The 17,621-nt window shown below is 39.9% G+C and overlaps 1 protein-coding gene across 1 annotated transcript; it reads left to right on the plus strand.

Moving 5' to 3' along the window:
* Window positions 1-13,165: 13,165 nt before the first annotated feature.
* Window positions 13,166-17,329, plus strand: rgs18 (regulator of G protein signaling 18). The gene is made up of 5 exons (XM_026375264.2): window positions 13,166-13,419; window positions 13,930-14,034; window positions 14,223-14,284; window positions 14,774-14,940; window positions 15,800-17,329. The coding sequence occupies exons 1-5, from the start codon at window positions 13,298-13,300 to the stop codon at window positions 16,058-16,060; spliced, it is 717 nt and encodes a 238-aa protein (XP_026231049.1). The 5' UTR covers window positions 13,166-13,297; the 3' UTR covers window positions 16,061-17,329.
* The last annotated feature ends 292 nt before the right edge of the window (window positions 17,330-17,621 follow it).

A 17,621-nucleotide genomic window follows, 5' to 3' on the forward strand; every position in this document is an offset into this window, starting at 1 on the left:
GTTTTGTATCTCAGCCTTCAGTTTTCAGTCTCACCAATTGCATGGTCTGCTGCTGAAGGCCAACGACCATGCTGCTGCAGCAGTTGGAGGTAAAGTGCCTTCGCTTAAAGGCAATTTACTTTCAACGCCAGTTCTCGAGGAACTTGAGAGTCTCATTTATTCACTTTCCACAGTATCCAAATCACACTCCAATTTATAAGCCTCGTTCTACAAGCTCCAGGCTACTGTAGCTGCTAACAGGCCCTGTACTATCTTTAAAAGAACCCATTCCCGCCACACTCGGCTCTGCAGCACCCATAAGAAAAACTGGGAAAAAAAAAAACTTTAGCAGATTTATATTAAAAGTCAAATTTAATAAATCGCTCTGTAGGTGCACTTTACATGATGATAGTGCACATTGCACATACATAAAGCTGTTTCTTCCTGTCATAGCACAAGTGCGTTTAAATTATTATCTGTTCAACTTAACCCTTTTTTAAATTTAGCAGTCTTTTTACAGACCACAAGTAATTTGCATGAGTCACCACGAGCTGCACAGGCTTACTGTAAATGACAGGGTTGCATAATTTGTGTCTTGTTATATTTCTGAAACTTGCTAATCTAAATAAATGTAACATCATCGCTATGTATGGTAACTTGATTAGTGTCAGGTCAGTGACTGTTTAATTCTCGTAAAGCAAACTGAGTATCTGATGTATTAACATTTGACAAAGCTGCCTTACAGTATATGGACACATTGGCAGCCATGGTAATTAGTATCACGTCTTTCATAGCAATATCACGACGTCATTGAGAGTAATGACACTTTTTTTTAGTATTCACACACTCACAGGCGTCTTCACTATGCTATGTTGAGGAGCTGAATCTATAAATGAGCTTCAGCCCCCACGTTTACTTCTTTCTTCTTCTGTATTCAGGTATTTGCTGTATGTAGGATATAATTTTAATAAGAAACACATTGTAAACAAGTTACATTTAGCTCGATGTTTATTAGTTTTTCAAAAACTGCTTTGTACACATTCAAGGTAATCAGCCCACACTTTGATGATAATGATATTCTGAACCATCGCAGGTCACTACTGGAGCACATTATATAGCTTCCTTATTCATTAGAAACACTTTAATGAGGCCCAAATGAGTTGTGTTAACTAGAGCACAAGCAATTCAAAATGTCTAATAAGATTTGGTGGTGTATGGTGAAGTGGCGATACTGAAAACTGCAGTGTAAACATTATGATGCTCTCTGTAACATAATGAGGTAAGTTATGCTGTTATTAGCTGTTTTCAGATGACTGGGGTCCATGGTGGTATCAGATGTCCTTAGTGTGGGCAATGAAGTATACACACTCAATCCAAACACATTTCACATTTCTAGTTCATTTCTATTTGACCAGTATCAGAAGGTGAATTCTGTCACTACAATGAACAATGTGCTTGTTACTGATATTTATAGCAAAAATAACTGAATGAATAACCACAAGTCATGACGAAAACACAGTCTCCATAATAAAGAGAAGTCCCAGACACTGTCCAACAGATCAGAGACAAAGGTGTTAGGTATGGATTTGTCAGCGACTACTGTCCACAGAATTCTTCATTAACTGAAATTCAGACTATAAAAAGGTTGATGACAGAAGAACTGCTCAACATCTGAAGTAAACCACCTCATTTGTGTTGATTATATACAGTACATTTACATTAAGTTACATTAAGCAGATGCTTTTGTCCAAAGCAACTTACAAGTGAGGTATAAGGCATAGGCAGGCTAAGCATAAGGAGGTCTTACCTAAGTACCCCTAGTTATTCTGAAGTCTGTCAACAGACACAGTGCACTGAACTGCCATCACAAACTGTGGGGGGTTTCTGTGGGGATTATAAGATTTCTGTTAAAATACTGCAATGATCACATGTTCGCAATTAACACAAACGGCACACTCTTAAATACTGGTCATTTGACATATCAATGAAATGTACACACTCTGCCAAATCGGATCTGCAGCACCCTGTATATGTGAGACACATGAGACTGAGGCAACCCCTGCAACAACCACAAGCTAACAATGGCTGCAGTGCCCGCTCGTCAGAATTTAGATACCCAGAAGCGGGTGACGTCTGTTAATCACAGACTTCAAGCAGTCATTGCATTAAAAAGGACACACAACAAAGTACTAAATAGAGCTATTTGAAAACAATGCGGTGTCCCAAACTTCATGATGCCCAGAAATGGGTTGGCTATGTTTATGCACTTCTGCAATGTCTACAAGCTAAAACCAATGTTTATTACAGCCCTGTTGCACCGCAACCACTTTAACTGGTTGGTTGCTTGGTTGGTTTGACGGAATATTTTAGCAGTGTTGTTCATTTCCTGTTTCCAACAAACAGTCAACACTCTTCTTTTACCCATCACAGCTCTGAAACCTTATCTTTCTGTTTATTACTCGAACTATGGTCACATTGATCCTAATTGTTCATCAAGAGTTTTTGCAGGTTGTCTGTGGTACACTGCTGTGGTACGAAATGCCCTGTTTAGGGACAATTTACATGTCTGCTTAAGTTAGAATTTATTAATTTATGGTTAAGTGCTGCATCAGCAGTATATATATTTTTACAGTTGGCTGCTGAGTCATTCTGACTTTTTTATCCTTCAGTGACAGATAAATTATATATAAAAATATATATATTTAAAAATATAAATTAACAGATTAGACCCAATGTTACCATTAAATATTTGCAGCCTGTAGTTCGGAGACTTTACATAAAATATGAACTTTTTAATTATTCAACATGACCACATGTATACAGTAATATTGAAACTTGTACTGATAATAATGTCGAGAACTAAAATATAGAGTTACATGGGGAGTAAATGTGCGTCACCTCCAACTCAGAATGTGAGGACAAAATACCCCGTCAAAAAGAAAATGAACAGAACACAGTCGTCCCCTCGCAAGAGTCTCCAGTTTGACCGATGATAGGTTTATCTGTGACCTGGTTTCATTGCATATTAATCATGCTTCTATCCTCGTACGCTCTCAGGCAGAGGGATTCACAGATAACAGTCTGTTTATAGTACACTGATAATTGAAGCAATGTGTTTCACAGACCATCAGCCAAATAATTCACTCTAATTAGACTTGCCTCATGCAAAGTGAGAGGAGCAGAACAGAACTTCCGAGATTGTGGACAATTGGAGAGTTGCTGCTAGAGGAGGGCGGCGGGAGACAAGTCTCAATGATGAGTCATGAAACATTCACATCTTCACAATACTTTCAGAAACAGAGGAGGGGAGAGGAATGAGTGAAAGCAGGTGGCACTATGGCAGCATTTCATTATTTACCATAAATAGTCCAAGTGAAAATATGAGCATGGATCCAGCGTAATTGGGGATACAGCATCAAGTAGGATGAACCTGACTCACATTCTCCTACGTGGTGAACATGGAGTCGCAGGAAACACAGCAGAGCAATATTGTTCAATTAGGACTTGTATTGATTTACAACTGACACAATGCCATGGGAATGTGCAGAGCATTTTTGTTTTATTTAGATTCTCTCTGAAGAGCTCAAGTACAACTTGATCACTTTATTATTCACTGCTGTATGTTTAGGACAAGGAGATCCAAGGGTGACTTTGGGACAGTAGAGTTGCATGTTGAGCAAGGTTATTCACCTTAACACCAGAAGACTCTGCAAGGAACCTTCTTACCAAAAGATCCTTGAGCTTGACACTGACACCCCACCAGCACCAAGACGACTGACCTGCGGCTGACTCTGACCTCTGACCTGCATGCAGAGGGGAGGAGAAAGTAAATCTAAAAAAACCTCTCTGCTTTCGGGCATGATACACTTTCTACTTTCCCCCCTGACTGCTGTGTGAGATAGCAGCACCAGTCAAACTGATTCAGAGAGAAGCAGGAGCTCTTCCTCAGAAGCATGCAAATATGTGAAGGCTTAGCATTGTACTCGTAGCAGTTTTTCGATTCTTGAAGGCTAAACTGACACATATTAGTATTCATACCTAGAATAATAATGAGAGAAAGAAAAAAAAATAATAGCCCATCGCTGGCTGTAATCACCTTAGTGGAAAAATATTATTCTGAGAAGATTGGCATGGGATGAATATGTTAACTTTTCATTAAAAAACAAAAATACTACACTAATATAAAATAGGACTGTAGGGGATCGCACAAACATCTGGTCCTGCAGAAAGACTTTTCATTCACATTCAAATCTCCAATCTATGTCACAGCGTGAGTCTGTTCTCTCATCGTCCAGCAGTCAAATGTGTATTATATTTTTTTAGCTTTGGAGCTGGACCAAGGTCGAATGTGAAATATCAAAGCTTTAGCAGTCCAGTGGTGTCCAGGCATGCTGCAACATCTGTCACAGTTGAAATAGGGCCACATCATCCTCATCCAAACTGAAAAGTATTTGTTGGATTTCTTTCTGGCATAATCACCAACACAAATGCTTTCAGCTAATTGATTTAAATGATCTCTGTCTTTTACAGCAGCATCATCAGCGTGCTTATAATTTTGGCAGCTGTGTATGTACCTGCATTTGAGCGGTGCCTGATGGCAGCAGCGGGTTCCTGTGAGAGTTTGGATTGGAATTAAAATGGAGACATGCTGATGTGAGAAAACAATATTTAGTTTATGTGCATTGACAGAAAACACACGACAAAAGTCAACCTCCAGAGAGGTCATCCCATTGAAGCATTTAAGGGTTTTCTCATCTATCAACGGAAAAGTTTGATGTGATTACGAAGACAGGCTTGCAGATGCAGCCTCTCTTCAGGAGTAAATGTTTATTGATCAAGTAAGACTTGGGCATGTAAATTCTGATTTGTACGTGTGTATTGTCTGGCGAAGGGTAGCTGCAGAGAAGAATCCATCACTATTGGCATGTGGACCTGATTACTGGAGAGACTCTGAAAGTCTCATAGACCTATGATAAAGAACTCTGTCCGGGCCTCTTTACAACCACATCACTCAGAGTGTCCACACAAAGGAACAGTACACTGCAAAAAAGAAAACCCCCAAAACTCTTGTTGCAGGCCTCATCTTGGCACAATCACCTTATCTTGGCTTTATCCCAGCAGAGATCCTTACGTCCAGGCGGCAGGAAAACATTTAAACTTCGCAGAAAAGAAAGAAAAACAATCTTGAAATGGATAACAACCTAAATTAAAATCACATTTAAGCATAAATCTATCGGAAAGTGTGAGAGAAAACAGATGTAATATTCACAGGGAGGCAGGCTGGTGGAATATGACTTGCATTTGATTCAAATTTGAAATGGTAGTAGGATTCAGCAGAAGCCAATTTATTCGTGAGAGTAGGCGGGGTGGTCCATTCTGATTTGGAACACCACACATACAAAATGTGAAAAACGATCTTTCCGGCAGCGAGTAAGGTAATCAGGAGAGAGTTAGCATTTTGCAACTGCAGGCAGAAAAGCCCCGGCTGACTAATCTCCTGGCTGACAGAGCAGCTATAGACAGTACTTCTTGTTTGTGTCTTGAAAACAGTTAACACACAAAACAAAAGCATCATCCTGTTAAGAGTGTCCATCCGGTTTTCCAGCTGAGGAAGACATATTATTTTATGTCCCACAGCTGCAGTTGAAACCCATAAAAACTCCTTTGCGCGTGAAGATGTCGCAACGTTGAGTTCGTCATGGTTTGATTCCTCCACATGTCATCGGGTGGCGGCATTTAGTTTTCTTTGTCTGTTAAAGGATCTTATGCAACACTCGCTTAAAGACAAGTCAGCTGGCAACTTTGTTTATTAGGAACTGATGACAACTGATGAGTAGTACACATACATATTATCAACAACAATAATCAATACAATCAAGGGGGCAACTAATTTGTCCTTCAAACATTTTTGGGGTCTTAAATGTTTTTTAAAATCCCATGAAGATGTTATCAAACGCCTTGTTTTGTCGGCAGGTTTATGTGAAGGGCTTCGATCCCCAAGGAATAGTTGTTGCTTTAAAATTATTCAGAGAATTAATAAACTATGAACTTGCCAAATCAAGTAGGTTCAATAACATTAAAGAAAGAAGAATGTAAGAAAGAAATGCACAAAAGATTTGAGAGACGCAGGGCTGTGTAATTTCCTAAAACTTTTTATGGTGTTTTTGCTTCAGTACAAGAGAATCAACACATTCTGAATGTGTGTTGATGAATCATTTCCCAAACTAAGGCCTATTTCACACTAAACCAGGGCAAACGTTTTTTGACTTCCTGTACATTCCCCATTCACATATTGCTATGCACTGATGATTTGCACCGGAAGGCAGCACGCCTTTCATCTGTGATGGGAGCACCTGTGTGACTCACCGACAGGGAAATGATGTCACCAGTGTGCTGCCATGTTGCAGTCTATAGCCTGTTGTCTGATTCTCAGACACATCAGCTAGAAGTGAAGCTCTTTCCTGGAAGGTCTAGACCTTCTTGTAAAGTCTAATAAGAGAGATCCCACTCCTGATAGCAAATACTGTATGAAAACTATCTTAGATAGTCAAGCGGTACACCATGCAGTATTTAATGCGTATTCATAATGTGTGCACAAATGTCTTTATTTCCACATCTTATTTATTTATATCTCAGTCTGAACATACCTTCTGTGGAAATAAACACTTTCATCATTTGCACACACCAAGTGCAAAATTCTGTGGACCCCTGCTATTTGTGGCTTTTACTTTCTCGTCTTTCTCTCTGGATATTCCTGCTGTTCTGCTCAAGCAGCACACTGGTAATGCCCATTAAGGAGCTGCAGTGTGGCTGATAGAGTATAAAGTCAACAGCCAAGAAGAAAAATGACATCCAACACAAAGCGTATTTTCGGTGTTTTTCCAATGCTGGATACTGTGAATGGACCCGTAAACTATGTTGTTGAAAATGTTATATGAGTTACTATTTTCTGACAAGTTACAATACCGAGCCAGCATTTCTCACTCAGTTATACAGTGATGGCTCCACTATGATCTATTCATGTGGTTTAATAATGAAGCCAAGGTGATCTTCAAGTGAGGCCTTATGTGAGTAAACCCCAGGTCCGACATGGATTGTTTTTGTGTCCCTTCAACTAGGCATACAATTTCCAGTTACTTATATTATACTGGAGTATTTCCATTTTGTATTACTTAAACTTTTCCTCTGCCGCAGTACAGAGTGAAATGTTGTAATTACTCCTTTACATTTATTTCACAACTTTAGTTGCTAGTGACTTTTGCAGATGCAGATTCTTGATAGAACATATTAGCAACTAACAAAATGATGTATTACTATGAATTAACCACTACTTTCGGCTGCCAGCTGTTGTTTAGTACCACACCAAGTCTCTGTAGCAAAACAAATCTTCATCTTTTATTTTTTATTACTAGAAATATTCAATCTTTCTCAATTTGGAAGCTTGTTGAACAAATTACACAGAGAACTAAACTGGAACATTTAACAGCACCGAAAATACTGTTTAAAATAGATTTATTTCAGTGAAATAATTGTACTTTTATAATTTAATTTTAAAGCATATATTGTACAGTGCTTAGTACTTGAACCTGAGTAAAGAATATGAAGTGGTACTTTAGACAAGTGGTACTTTACTTATAGTACTGAGTTTTGGATACTTCAACTTCCTCTGAAGGTAACATTTATTGTAATATGGTACTTTTTGTTTTGCATTCACAGCATAATCAACCCAACTACCCAGCAGGAGTCATTAGTGTATAGCTACGCCATCTGCACAAGTGCAAGCCTGAAGCTCAAAAGCACCACAACTGGGTATTGAATCCAGTTTGCTGCAGTGGTGGACAAATGTTGTTCTTCTGCACCACACAGGCACAAACCATAATAACGGAAAGACACACACAGGCATTCGATTAATAATTAAAGACATTGTGAGTGAGAGCGTAAGAGGATTTCCAATAAAGGTTGATTTTACTATTTAAATTCCCACAAAGGATAACAGTACGCCAAATCATGTTTAATGTGTAATATAATCAATAATGTAATGTAGAATTACTTAAGGTTGTACTATGTTAACCATGTTGAAGAAGTGGGTAGTTGACAATATGCCAATCGGACAGGTTAGATAGACCCCAATGATAATACAAGCTGCAGAGTGACACCTGTTATTTTGCCTGTGATTTACAGTGAAAGTTAATTGCATGGTAGAGGTTGTAGAAGAACATATGAACAGCACAGTTCGCTCAGGCTTGGTAAGGCTTGTGTCTAATGCAGCACGTTGCCACGAGGTAGGAAAATAACAGACTGTGAGACATCGTATAGCTGTAAGGTGAGTACATAAGCAACAGTAGGCTGCTGCACATGCGGTAAGCTGAAAGACGGTTGCAGCAGTGGTTTGGACGAATGTTTCATTTGCTCTTTATGCAACTTGCATTTAAAAAGAGACAGAAAAGTGTTTCTGACTTGGCGAGAGGCGATGACAGCGAGAGGCATGCCAACTTCGGTGTGAATATGCCATTTACAGGCGGCACTATGAATGCAAGTTTGAACACCCAAATACCCTGAATGTAAAGGGGACTTTTTGGCAGGCAACGCAGCAATGATCCTAAACACGCTGCAAAAAATTACACAACTCATTTTAAAGAAGAAAAGAGTGAAATTTGCAACCTGGCCAAGTTATGTGCCCTGACCTGAATCCAACAGAACGTCTTTGTAGTGTTTCAAAGCAGAAGGTAGAGCAGCACAACCCTGCCAGCAAAGAGCATCTGAAAAGAATCATCTGTAAAGAATGGAACAACATCCCTCCACAGATTCATGCAAGACTGGTATCATCTATGCCCAGGAGGATCGAATCAACATCAAGCTCAGCACAGCATGGAGTGGGTGATAGTAATGATAGTAACGTTCCCTCTGAGGAAACAGAATTGGTTCCTTCGGCTGGATGCTAGAAATGAGGGAGTGAACTGCTGTGGCTTGCAGACTTTGCTTTTATTACTGCCCGACTCTGTCACTCGACATAGACTTCAATGTTGGGTGATTCTGCAAAACCTGTCTACAATATCTGTACATTGTAGCCTTGGTACAGTTAAGAGAAGAGATCGCTGTCAAGGGAAATGTGATAGGGTTAAGGTTTGGTTTGGGTGAGTCAGCACTCTGCTACTACCCACCCATTTATCCTTAAAGACATAGGTACTGAATGCACTAGACATATGCATGACTCCTAGAATACTGGGCTGCTCCACACCACATTACCACCTAGATCATCTTTATGCTAATACATATGTGGACATGCAGCTGTAGAAACTGATGTAGAAGTTTGGATAGATGCTCGCAACAATTCAAAGCTGTTGGCAATAACTAAAATGTCTAATAAGGCTGATGGGGTTTTTCAGTCCTCTGTCCCAGTTTGACAAACTGTGCCCTCTCGGGAAAGATCAAGTCCTTATCGATGACCGTCATCTCGACTGAGCACCCAGTTGTCTTCGTCACACTTGCGGTGCCCCATTTTTAGATGAAAGCAGTCCTGCTGAGATGTTGTTCATCTGGCATTTGAATTCAAGAACACAAAGAGAATAGTGCAACTTCTGCTACAGTACATTTTCAAGACATTTCAAGTCTGTTTGTTTTGGGTCTTTTTTTTAACTGTCTCTTTCTCTTTCTGTCTGTGTGTGTGTGTGTGTGTGTGTGTGTGTGTGTGTGTGTGTGTGTGTGTGTGTGTGTGTGTGCTTTTAGTATCCTACTGTAATACTCCATTTTTTTGTCTTACTAGACGTTTTCACCTAAATGTGAAATAAACAGACTAGACCTACACAAACAGATGTTTTCAGACAGGAAGTAACACGACCCCCTCCTTCCCCCTTCACCCATGTCAGCACTTTGCAGTTTCAACTCCATCACTTCCCCTTTCACCGAGCACCATCCAAAGCATACTCATAAAGACTTATTTGCATATCATCACTACCCACAGATGTACACTTCTGATTATTCATGCAGTGATGCAGGAACAAAAGGAGGAAACTGTACACATGTTCCTTTAACCAACATACATCAGCCAGTCATGTGATTTCATATTAGTGAGACTATTGTGTGTAGGCAGTCTTAATGGCTTTATTCAGTCACACAGGGGTTAACCAGTTCAGACCGACTGGTTCCTGAGTTTAAGTTGCTTTTGTACATATTTCTCTTGTGTCACGAAATGCCGAAGAGCAGCCACCTTCCTCTTTTCCTTCACTCTTTGCCGACAACATGACCTCATTGTTTGGAGAACCAATCATAAGACTCGCTGCTGGGGAAATAGCTACATAATTAAAACCGTAAATGGGAATATTATTTCAAAGTGATCAAACACAGCAATCCTAATCTCTGGTGCCCAGCTGGCAGGAACACCTTCTTGGCTCTGTAGTGTGTGTGTGTGTGTGTGTGTGTGTGTGTGTGTGTGTGTGTGTGTGTGTGTGTGTGAGTGTGTGTGTCTGTGTTGATTTTGTCGGTTCCCTCATCTGATATGTTGACAAGAGGCAAACACATACAGCAAAGCTAAATGACTGTTTTTAAATTTGGTTTCAGTGATTCAGCAATGCACTGTTTACCTGAAGGGAGAGGATATTGTAGCGTCAGTGTAACGGACCACTGAGCTGTAGCTGCACACGTACCTTTGCAGTACAGATCACAGTGTGACTTTTAATCAATGGGTATTGTTTTTAATGTGATGTTAAAGAAAGGCTTTGACTTAGCCTGGGGTTACATGGCTGTACGTCAAGTAAAGAGAGCTTTCAGCTTGTGGTATTTGCGCATTTGTCTATGCTGGAGTGGGAGCTGTAATTGTGTAGCAGCTTAAAATCTTCCAGGAACTCAGCTCTTAAAATATTTTCCTCCAGACCCCTCTCCTCTTTCCTCTTCTCCATGAATTCTTTATGACTTGAGATCTACGTGACATTTTTACTCAAGTTAAAACATTTTCAAATCTTTTGGGCACATCTTTGCCCCAGTTTGCACCAACAGGGTTGAATTTGTGTTATTTTCCCATTCGCTCATGTTTTACATGTCACATCCAGTGGTGCTCAATCTCAACACTCCTTACACTGTGGTACTTACAAATCGCATAACACCAGTCTGTGATATAGCAGCATATTATCATAGCGTGGCTCCGGCATGCTAAGAAAACTTTATATTAACCCCATACTATCATATTATCAACCACCAACAGCTGTCATTCGTCATCGAGATTAACATCCTCCATTTTTTTATTCTGGGATTTTACTAACATTGGGTTGTCTGTGGTCATTTACTGTCTGTAACATTGGGTGCTGTTGGTTTAACATTGAGATCTGTATATTATTTGAAGTGGCAGTACATTGGAGGAGTGGTTGGCTTTGTCTCACAGCTAGAAGGTCCCCAAGCCCCAGTCCAGCAGAGGTTTTCTGTGTGGATGTCCACTGGTAGGTCCTCAGGTCAAAGACATGCAGTTGGATTAATTGTTGGCTCTAAATTCATGTGTCTGTGTGTGAATCGTTGTCTGTCTCTATATATCTATTGAACTACGCTTTGTCTTTGTCCTTTAGGTACCAAGTAGCTTGGTTTCATCAAGTGCTTGTTTTAACAGAGTTGTTTTAATCATTCCTCTAGACAATTTAGCAGTGTTGTGCTTGACATCGAATTTGCTGTTATAGTTTATCCTATAGAAAAACTTTCTGCTCCACTGCTCAAATAATGAGTTGTGAAGTGGGATGAACCACCAATTTCAATATCAGTTTATTTATATTAATTATTTCACCTCTGTTGCAGTCACATTTCATCAAAGACAGTCAAATGGCCAACAAGTCAAAATACTACAATACCCATAATCACCACTGCAAAAATCAATTTGAACAGTTTTAAACTCTAGAATCTGGAATAAACTGAACCATCTACTGTACCTCAGAGTATTTATTCTTTCATGCTGATTCAAGCTGTAACTCTGAGTCATGACACACATGAAAGAGACATTTACATGAGAAACCAGGAGCATCCACAACAGCTCCTCCTTTCACTTCACAACTCCAATAATGCTGTGAACGTTGCATCCATTTTATTATCTCAAGAAGGTCACACATCCACACCATGAACCTGCACTGTACGATCACAGCCTGACCTGTGGCCACAGAGCATCTTCAGTATTGAGCCGGTGACTTCACGAGCGCGTAAGCTTGCTTCTCTAATGAGTGGGCTGCCACTGTTACTTATTGCTATGCCTTCTGACCACGTTGAACTCAAATAGTAAAACATGAAGTTGCTATGTACAGAATCGTGACCTTTACTCTATGTGTAACCGCACCAGGGTCTCTACATTATGCTTGTGTTCTATACTGGACCAGGACTCGCACCCAGAAGCAAACTCTGTACATGCCTACATCATTCTGCACAGTGAAGGTCAAATACAACAAGCAACACACACAAGGGTCAGGTAACCTTTAAATTTAGTTACGAGTTGTTTATGATGGTAGATGTGTTGTTTTTTTGTTTGCTTCGGAAGAAACACAGTCAAGGTCCTGTACCGGTCTCTTTAAAGACAGTTTCAATCGCTCTCGAACAGAGACATCACATTTGTCTCCATCTGCCCCAGAATGCACCTATTCCCTGTTGCTTTTCACTGTGTCACAGTGAGTTTGTCTTTCTCCATTAAGGATCTGATGTTCTGGAAAGAGCTAAGCCCGGACTGCGCGCAGACACATTTTATTATTCATTACATTTCATTCTTCCCATTTCTGCAGTGTCTGGCCTTGCTGTTGGTGCAAGTGGAATAGCAGAATGCGAATGACCTCTCTGATAATAATGCCCTGCTTTTCACTGTTAAGGAAGAAATTTATTAAAAAGCTTGATAGGATTTATGTCAATCACATACTCAAATTGCAGCAGTGAAAGTGCATAGACAGTGCAGAACCTACAAATCTTTTATTTATGTTACCTGGGCTATTGGGTTATGCTCACTTCTTTATACTGCATGAAAACATGTTTTAAATGTTTCCAAATACTAACATGTCATTATCAGATATTAAATAAATCAAAAACAAACAAACAAACTCCATGAATGAGAGTAGCCAGCTGTCTTTTTCTCATTTCTAAGTAAACAGTTGACAGGATGCTGAACCCAGGGGGTTTTCTCTATCTCAGATGAGGCTGTTAGCTGTAAGTGGTTACACCATTACAGGAAGTGGAGCAAAAGGTGTGGGAAATGAAATGCGAGCAGGCTTTATAAAAGATGAGCAGGCTCATCAAATGATGGGTTAAAACATTTTCAGCGAGCTATTTGTGGCCTGCCGCTTCACACGCCAGTTACAGACAGAACACCATGGAGACGCTTCTTTTTCTATTTCCTCAATTCAACTACATGGCCCCAAAGGAGGAAGCGTATTTCAAAATGCTTGGTCCAGAAGACTTGCAGCCACGAAAGATGAAGGACGATTCTAGCAGGTTGGTGTGTGAACAGCTATTTTTGAAATGTTTACTTGATTTGGAGATGAGTCGTCTTATATTGTTCGTTGATATGTGTTAAAGGCAGATGTCTGAATAGTTAGTGGTGTAACTTTAATCATTAGACAACAGATTAAGCAACAGTTTCTTTTTGAATAGAGAAGTCTTTTACTCAAGAGCAGCATGGCATTGAAATAAGTGATATTTTTGTAGACTACACTGCGCAATATTGGCTGGTTTGAGTGTGAGTGATAGCCACCACTCGATGTAAGACTTTTTAAAGCTGCCGTCCTCCATTTTCTGACTTTTTTTTTGTTCAAACATGTAGCACAAGCATTCGTAACTTCTCTTTTAGTTTGTGTTGTACAACGAATAGCGTGTAATTTCTACTGTGTCATAGGCCATTTTGCAAATGTGTCTGCGAGGAAGAATTGTCTGGAAAGTTGCTGATGTGGTGAATAGTGCCATCGCTGTTTGTGGAACTTGATGTATTTTCTCTATTGTTTGCAGACAGAAAGACAAGGAGAGGAAGAGCCGACTAAGCCTTTTTCTCACCAAGTCAGGCTCTCATGAAAATGTCAGTCCCCATAAAAAGACAAATGCAACACCCAGCAAGTGAGGCACAATCCATTAATTTCATATATAGGCAATGTTGTTTGGGACATGAAGTGTTCAGTTGCGAGCACCCTCCATGACTCACTGTTACAGTGGCAAACGTGGCATCTGGATGGCTCGTGAGAATCAAAAACATTTCTTTGTGCATCATTAGGAAAGAGCTGACCACGTTTCTGTTTTTATTGCAGCATCTCACCAGAAGCAGCATTGCAATGGAGTGACTCCTTTGAAGATATGCTAAAGCACTCAGGTCAGATTAATGCTCCGAACTTCTCAGAAACGTTGTGTCGAACCGCTCTCCAAAACAGGTTTTTCTACTGTCAAACATTTTGCTCCATTTGAATTGTAAACTTTTATGGAGCACTAGAGGCAATCAATAGTTAATGACGAGAGAATAGAGAGTTTCAGTGCATCTTTTAATGTTTGTTAGCTCAGATAGTAATACAGAAACTGTGCAACTTCCTCATACTAACAGAAGCTCCACTTTAGTGCCATACTGAAAATGCTGTAGTGCACCGTATGGGTGGACTATTATTGGACTGCATTTGTGAATGCAATCCAATAAGGATATAGTGTATAAAGTGTTTACACAAAATGTCAATTTTAGTGACTTTGGAATGAGGAAGTTCTTGTATAGAAACTCTAATCCTCCTTAATACATCCCTGTACAATTAAATGTGAGCCACATTTACACAACTGTTAGCTAATAGTGTTCTTTGTCTCTGTTTCTCTGCATCAGATGGGGTAGAAACCTTCTCTCAGTTCCTCAGGACAGAGTTCAGTGAAGAAAACATTGAGTTCTGGTTAGCCTGTGAAGAATACAAGACTATTGATTCACAGACAAAGCTGCTGTCCAAAGCTAAATATATTTATACAGTATTTATTGAATCGGAGGCCCCTAAAGAGGTACGAAATGTTTAATTATTATTAACTGCACATATGTATGTAATGTTCCAAAACAGGCTGTAAAGTTGAGCTGTATAGGCTCAAACAACCCCTGGAGATTTTCTTTGACTGTGGGAGGTTTGAAATATTTGTGTCACTGCGATAAAGATGTCGGTGGGCGATACATAGTCATAGGCCTGCAGCAGGTTGACCTTTGAGAGCCGTTGTTAGGAACTGCAGCTTGAGGAGGTCATGCATTTTGTGCATGCACGACTGCACAGCAGGTCGGGTTATTTCTGTACGAGACAATTGCGGTCTGGAAGGTTTCCATTCCCTTTGAGAGGAGATGTGACCGCCATCAAGGCCTACAGCCGATCTGGGCGTTAGAGAGCTTGGTGTCTGGTTTGAGGTTTTGAGGCTTCTCTGCAGAACTGGAGAGAGAGCATCACCCACACACTTTCAGTTAAATATGTATGTGTGTGTGAATATAAAACATGCTGCAGTAACATGAAAGTACATATCAACTTGGGTGATTTGCAGGGAGATTCAATATTGATGTTGGTTGGGAGCCAGAAATTAACACTGGTATCCGTGATGATATCCAGGAAGCTGCTGTGTGTTGGTGGTTGCTTTTATGTCCTTCAAATTAAACTGATGAGCTAAATACTTCATACTGCTCGTGTAGTGCCACTAAACGTGGGTTTGGGGTCTCCATGTTCTTCTCCTCACCATCTGCAGTATCTGCAGTTAGGAAAACACATCTAGGAGGTCATCATCTCTGTCATTTGCTGCAGTGTTGTTGGAATTTACATCTACATTTGGATCTGGATAAAACTGAGCATCATGACTGTTCATTACATCCTAATTTCTTTTCTCTCAGGTCAACATTGACTATGACACCAAGATGGCCATCAAGAAGAACATAGCACAACCTACAAAGAGCTGTTTTGAAGCAGCACAGATAAAAATCTACAGTCTGATGAAAAGGGACTGCTACCCACGGTTCCTGACCTCTGACATTTATCTGCGTATCACCAAGAGGAAAGGCCCCGGAGCCACCATGTTTCGCAGAAGGTCACGGTCCTGTGTATTCAACGAGAGAGGCGAGGCCACAACTGAGCCCTCAGCCTGGCAGTTGTAAGATCACAGGGGGTGGTAGCGCACTCTGCAAAACCGATGATCATATAGGAGATAATCTATGATTTGCAGCAGATATTGTTGGAACGCAGTGTCTTGGGGTAGGAGTTGAGGCTTATTATGCACAGGTTTGCTTCTGCAGAGTGCAATATTTTTTTATAATCACTGAAGTCAAAGTGGATTACACCACTTGCCATGTAATGGAATAGTTTGACATTTGGGCAAATGCTCTTTTATGCATCCTTACAACTTGCAACTTAGCAAGCATGAAGACAGGAAAAAGGTGGAAAGAGCTGGCCCACGTACCAGCACCTGAAAGCTCACAAATTAATATATTTTTTGTTCGGTCTGTACAATGAACAAAGTGCAAAAAGTTATGGCAAAGTAAAGTGCCAGACTACGGGACTCTACTTTTAGTGATTGTCACAATTAGGGAGGTTTAGTCAGCTGCTCCTGCCTTTTTCAAACCTTAAGTCAGCTGGCTCTTATCCACCTAACCTACATGCACATGTTGGTTTTGTCATTTAACTTTGAGCAAGAAAGTCTCCATTTACAAAGGTTATGACGCCACTTCATCAGAGCGACATGGTTATCTGAAAAGAATGGACAACCTCCGACCAGTCAGACTTAAGTATTGTCTATATGAAGTCAGATCATTCTGCAGCACCTGCAGCAAAAATCTATCAGTTCTCTTCCTCAAAGGCAGCACACCCCTTCTGGGGAGAACTCTTTATTTTTGATGATTTCTATATTTTATCAAAGCTTGCAAATCTTGAATGACAATGGGATGTTTGGAGACAGAATCTCAGATGAGGTGCCTCAGTGCTACTGACAGTATGTAGCCCCACACAGACTGCCAACTCTCTTAACATCACACATGTTACATTTCTATTGCCTTGCCATCAATCCAGCAATAGCACCTTATATAACCTTTATACAATAATTTAATTTCACCAGATCTCATTCAAATTCACATTTGCCTCTTCAGACTAACTCACAGTGAAAACCTGCAGCAATAGAAACTGTAAAGGACTAAAACATTTAAATAAGGGACCTTAATCTATCATTACTGTTATTAACTTAAATATATACCGTTTTAATATACCGTATGGTTCTGAATACTAATAATACATTGTAATAATCCTGGCATTGTATGTTTTTTCTGATGTTTGCTACTATTGTAACATAATTTATCTAATTTTGACTCGCTGTTGTAAAATGTACATACCATAAAATGTGGCGCAAGTCAAATAAACACTTTCTTATAAAAGCAGTTTTAATGAGGCCTTAACATTAATTAGTTTGAATGACCAAATGTGAATGTGACAAATGGAGCCATAATGTGTGCACATTACAGTAGCAGGGGAAATTGTGATTGTGAGTAGTTCCCTATTCCAAATCACTGAAAAATTAATAGACCTTATCATCTCACACCACACTGCACAGAATTATTCATGTTACTGTATATGTATGCACAAGCTATATTTCTTACAAAGACAAACATTCATTAACTTTGAAAACTGTCAGCGATCCTAACGAGTCCACCACCAAACATCATCGAAAAA

The sequence above is a fragment of the Anabas testudineus genome, chromosome 17 (genome assembly GCF_900324465.2).
Source record: "Anabas testudineus chromosome 17, fAnaTes1.2, whole genome shotgun sequence".
In the NCBI taxonomy this organism is placed as follows: domain Eukaryota; kingdom Metazoa; phylum Chordata; class Actinopteri; order Anabantiformes; family Anabantidae; genus Anabas; species Anabas testudineus.

Excerpts from the sequence above, each read along its gene's own strand:
- rgs18 (XM_026375264.2), top strand. The coding sequence starts at position 13,298 with ATGGAGACGCTTCTTTTTCTATTTCCTCAATTCAACTACATGGCCCCA. Across the intron at positions 14,285-14,773 it reads AGATATGCTAAAGCACTCAG|ATGGGGTAGAAACCTTCTCT; the intron begins GTCAGATTAATG and ends TCTCTGCATCAG. Across the intron at positions 14,941-15,799 it reads AATCGGAGGCCCCTAAAGAG|GTCAACATTGACTATGACAC; the intron begins GTACGAAATGTT and ends CTTTTCTCTCAG.